We start from the raw sequence: 5,424 nt of genomic DNA on the forward strand, positions 1-5,424 counted from the left end.
TATTTATATATTATATAATTATATATAAATATATATAATTATATATATTATTATTATAAGTGTATTATTATACACTTATATATGTATAAGTTATACATATACATACAATCATTTAAAAATATTATTTTCCCATATTACATTACAGAGTATCTCTGAATAGATTCTGAATTTGTTCCTTTTTGATTGTTTCTTATCTTGCAACAAAGTGAGACCCTTCTGGGCCAGCTCTTTGAAGGACGTTCATTTTCAGGAGTAGCCATGGTCTTGTTCCAGGCTAGCAGGAATCCACCCTGGTTCACAGTGACATTCCTAACAACAGAAGCCCTAGTATGGGATTTATTTACGTTCTCCTTAATTTCTCTGAAACTTGTAATTGCAGGTTTGTTCATAATGAATCGTTTTGCCTTCCATTTGATTTCACTGACAGACTGCTTCTAGCAGATGAGTTTCTATGGGACTGTTCACCCCTCCCCTCTTGTTTCCTGGTGCCATTCAGTTCTTAGGACGCTTTCACTGACAGTCTGTGAACCCTGTTCTCATTATATCAAAGAAGGGTATTTTTTTGGTTTTGTTTTTCTTTTTAGGGTATGTCATCAGCTTTGGAAAACTCTGCTCTGCCAGCTTTGTAACCACAGATAATCTTATGGTATCTCCCTAGACTCCTGTTTGACCTTGATGGCGCCACCTCATTTTTTGGGGGTTGGGGTCCTAGATCATTCTTAATTTCATCAAAGATGAAGCTACCCTTCTTTTTCTTATTGGCTTTGTTGTGTTCTCTGAGAGGAGAATGGAGCAGTAAGGTCTTTTACCATATTTTAAAAGCCAGGATATAGTTTCACAATTTATACTGTTTATGCATTTTATTTAGATGTTTTTCTTGTGCTGAGATCTGTTTTAGACTGTGACTATTACTAATAATTTCGTCCTCAAAAAAATTATTTTTCACTTTTTTTTTTTTTGATAGCAACTAAGGCATGAAAATCTGGTGAATTTGTTGGAAGTATGTAAGAAAAAAAAGCGATGGTACCTAGTCTTTGAATTTGTTGACCATACAGTTCTTGATGACCTGGAGCTCTCTCCAAATGGACTAGACTACCAACTAGTTCAAAAGTATTTGTTTCAGGTTATCAATGGGATTGGATTTTGTCACAGTCACAATGTAAGTATTCAGTTTAAATAATAATTTATAAAGTTGGAAAGTTGGGAGAATATACAGTGAACACCCATATATCTATCGCTGGATTCTATACTTGCTAACATTTTGTTATATTTGTTTTATGAAATATTTATTCATCTTTTCTTCCATTTGTCTACTTATTAATCTGCCTGATTTATTTATGCATTATTTGAAAGTAAGTTACAGACATCAGTTTACTTCAACTCTATATGCTTGAGCTATGCATGTTATTAACTAGCCTTTACTGTGGATATCTAGGATATAATAGAAGTTAGTAGCTATGCTACTAACTTTAGCCTATGCAAAATGCTCAGCAGTGCCAGTTTCTGGTCCTCCAAGAGTTTACAATAAATATATTTTCAAAATTTTCAAAATAAAATTTACTTGTATTAGAGAATTAGACCTAATAATTTGTTTTGCCTAGGTCTAGAATTTCTACTATTGTTTCCCAGTGTCCTCTTTTCTCTTTCCATAGTCTCTCTTTTATAACTAACTGACCTTTTTTACATTTATAATTTTTACAAATGTAAAAATTTATATTTTTTGCCTCTTTATATTTATAATTGCTTGATGTATGCCTCCACTTGGGTGCTCAGAAATCCACCTAAAAACACATATTGCTGAAACTAAACTGCTAATTATTCTTAACCAAAATTAACCTTCTCTAGACTCTTCTATTTTTGTTAATGGACCCACCATTCTTTTAGATTCCCAGGTTTAAGGAAAGTGTCTGAGATTACTTCCTAAATTCTGTTGATTTAGAATATTCCCACGCTCCACCTCTTCCTTTCCATTCCTTTGAGCACCAGACTAGCGTAGGCCTTTTGTTTTTGTTGTTCAGTTGCTAAGAAACGTCCAGGTCTTTGAAACCCCACAGACTGCAGCATGCCAGGCTTTCCTGTCCTTCACCATCTCCTGGAATTTGCTCAGACTCATGTCCCTTGAGTTGGTGATGCCATCCAACCATGTCATCCTCTGTTGTCCTCTTCTCCTCACACCCTCAATCTTTCACCTCCTATTTGTCCCACTGCCCTTCTCCCCACTTCTAGTTGCCCTCTTTGCTTTATCTTGTTCATGCTTTATCTTCTTTAAATGTTCAGTATCTTCTTTAAACACCATATGGGTCATGTCATGGGTTCCCATGGGTTCCCATCACCTTGACATGAGCTCAGACTTCCCAGGCTGGCAGTTGAGGCATAACCTAGTAAGTAACCTCTATTCCAGGAAAAACATTTCCCTAGTGGCTACTGGTCTACTCCCATTCTCACTCTTTTGCTCTTTTTGTCCCCTTCACTTGGATTGCCCTTTCATTTCTACATTTATCTAGGTCACACTAGTGTTAAACACCTGTCTTAGAGCCCACCTTTTTCCTCAAAAATTTTCCCTGACCACCGCAGTCTTCAGTGATAGCTTTATTCTCTTAGTCTTGAGAGCCCTCATTATTAGAGCAATTGATTGGAAATTCATTGAAGGCAAAGAAGAAGGGGCTGGCAGAGGATGAGATAGTTAGATAGCATCACTAATTCAGTGGACATGAATTTGAGTGAACTCCAGGAGATAGTGGAGGACAGAGGAACCTGGTATGCCACAGTCTTTGGGGTCACAAAGAGTTGGACATGCCTTAGTGACTGAACAACAACAGCAACATATATTTCATCCAATATCATTAATCGTTTAAATAAAATTTCAAGCATAAATGTTCTTTTTTCCCCAGCTAGGTCTCAGGTTCTTTAAACGCAGGAACAACTTTATCTGCTTTTATCTGTCTTCATTATAGGGACAAAGCCAGTGCCCTGCACATAACAAGTGCTAAAAAAAAGTTAACTCGCTTAACTTGACGTGCTGATCAATATATTTCATACTCTGCTTTTTATCTCATAGATTATACACAGAGATATTAAGCCAGAGAACATATTAGTCTCCCAGTCTGGCGTTGTCAAGCTATGTGATTTTGGATTTGCACGGACACTGGCAGCTCCTGGGGAGGTGTATACTGATTACGTGGCAACGCGATGGTATAGAGCTCCAGAGCTGTTGGTTGGTGATGTCAAGTATGGCAAGTAAGATGTCGTCAGCAAGGTGGGGGTGCAGAGGGCAGACTTGACTCTCTTTTTTTGATAAAGTGGAATATGTTTTCAATATAATGACAATCCCTCTAATTGGGCTTCCTTGGTAGCTCAGCAGTAAAGAATCTGCCTGTCAATATAGGAGCCATGAGTTCAATACCTTGGTTTGGGAAGATCCTCTGGAGAAGGAAACGGCACCCCACTCCAATACTCTTGCCTAGGAAATCCCATGGACAGAGGAACCTGGTGGCTACAGTCCTTGGGGTTTCAAAGAGTCAGACATGACTTAGTGACTCAACACTTGCCCTCTGCGATGGCCCGCACCCTTGTCTGTGGAGTGTGTTTCTCTAAATAAATCCCACTTCTTACATTAAGAAAAAAAAAAATCCCTCTAATACTGAAAGGAAGTTTTCAGTTTGGAAAACTTTAGAAAGTGATTTGTAATCATTTTTGTGTTTCCCTTTTAAACATTCTTGTGAAACGGGTTGGTATGAGTATGATTATTTTAGAGGTAGAGAAATCAAGGTGAGTAAATGGTCTGTTTTTAATAGTAAGTTAGAAATAGATATATTTATCACTTGTAAAGAGAGGTAACATTGATTAGGTAAGTCTGACACTGGCATTGAGGCTGAGTAGAGTGGGCAAGGGTGGGTGTAGAAATGGAATTAAGTGAACCATTTTAAAAATACAAATCGTCTTCATAAATGAATTCTGCAAAGAAGAAGGGATTGCAGGTTTTACCAGTTTCAATAGAAATTGTTCTAAAATATTTTCTATAATTTCTCTGTTTTTAGAGCATATATCATTTAATATTTTCTTGATTACTCTGAGCTCTCATTTTACTGCCATACTGTAATTTCTGTACCAGCTATGGCCTTAAGCAATTTCAAGGTAGTTGTTCCTACGGTAATGATGCCAGAATAGTCTAAGTTCTTGTGACCGCTCTTTAAGAGAGGTTTTCTGTTTTCTCCATATTAGCTTTCTGTTCTCCTTGTTGCTTGTGTCCCCAGTAACCATCTCGTTCTGGTATGCTGTTTTCAGTGTCTAGTTGGATAGACTGATGAACCTTGTTCAAATTATGTGTAAACAAAAATGAGTAGCCTCTGAAAACAAACCCAGAAGGCTTATTTCCAGAGTAAAGTATACTTAACAAGCATTTTGACTCTTTGGAAGCCTTGTATCACACGCTTGAAGTTTCCTGAAATCTGATTTATGTAATATTGGAAGTTAATACTTTAAGTTTATAAAAGAAAAAAATTGGGAGAGCATAATTTAAGGCTTACTATTACTTTTCTTGATACCAAGAATACAAAAATAGTAATACACAAACGATAGATGAGATGGTTAGATGGCATCACCAACTCAATGAACATGAGTTTGAGTAAACTCTGGGAGAAGAAGATGAGATGGTTAGATGGCATCACCAACTCAATGAACATGAGTTTGAGTAAACTCTGGGAGATAGTGAAGAACAGGAAAGCCTGGTTCACTGCAGTCCATGAGGTGGCAAAGAGTTAGACATGACTTAGTGATTGAACAACAACAGCAACAATATGCAGAACAGATTCAGTCATAGTAAACATTTTAGGTGTTGGCGATGGACAGGGAAGCCTGGAGTGCTGCAGTCTATGGGACTGCAAAGAGTCCAACATGACTGAGCGACTGAACTGAACTGAAACATATCAGGATCCCGATTTTTACATCACCGTGCTTTTCTTTCAGGGCTGTTGATGTGTGGGCCATCGGCTGTCTGGTAACTGAAATGCTCATGGGGGAGCCCCTCTTTCCTGGAGATTCTGATATTGATCAGTTATATCATATTATGGTGTGTTTAGGTAAGATTATGCATCTGTATTTTAAATTTTAGTAATTTTTTCCTATGTGTTTCTTTTTGTATTGATTTTGCAAGTTTTTGGTACACTAAAGATGATGTGTGTGTTTTGAATGAATATAGGGAGCAAATAGGAAAACATCTCTCCCTCTCTCTCTCTCTCTATATATATATATCAGTTCAGTTCAGTTCAGTCGCTCAGTCGTGTCCGACTCTTTGTGACCCCATGCATCGCAGCATGCCAGGCCTCCCTGTCCATCACCAACTCCCGGAGTTCACTCAGACTCACGTCCATTGAGTCAGTGATGCCATCCAGCCATCTCATCCTCTGTCGTCCCCTCCTCCACCTG

General features: G+C 37.8%; 1 protein-coding gene across 2 annotated transcripts in view; it reads left to right on the forward strand.

Annotated features, from left to right (window-relative positions):
- CDKL2 (cyclin-dependent kinase-like 2 (CDC2-related kinase)) overlaps positions 1 to 5,424 on the forward strand; it is a 46,630-nt gene that overhangs the window by 12,959 nt on the left and 28,247 nt on the right. For both annotated transcript variants that reach the window (XR_825110.1, XM_010838162.1), the window contains exons 3-5: positions 965 to 1,159; positions 3,059 to 3,237; positions 4,966 to 5,078. Coding sequence is in view for 1 of the 2 variants with exons in the window: in XM_010838162.1 (XP_010836464.1) it covers positions 965 to 1,159; positions 3,059 to 3,237; positions 4,966 to 5,078 (487 nt within the window). In the remaining variant the exon portion in view is untranslated. The remainder of the gene's footprint in view (positions 1 to 964; positions 1,160 to 3,058; positions 3,238 to 4,965; positions 5,079 to 5,424) is intronic.

Source organism: Bison bison, unplaced genomic scaffold, assembly GCF_000754665.1.
Source record: "Bison bison bison isolate TAMUID 2011002044 unplaced genomic scaffold, Bison_UMD1.0 scf7180017864092, whole genome shotgun sequence".
In the NCBI taxonomy this organism is placed as follows: Eukaryota; Metazoa; Chordata; class Mammalia; order Artiodactyla; family Bovidae; genus Bison; species Bison bison.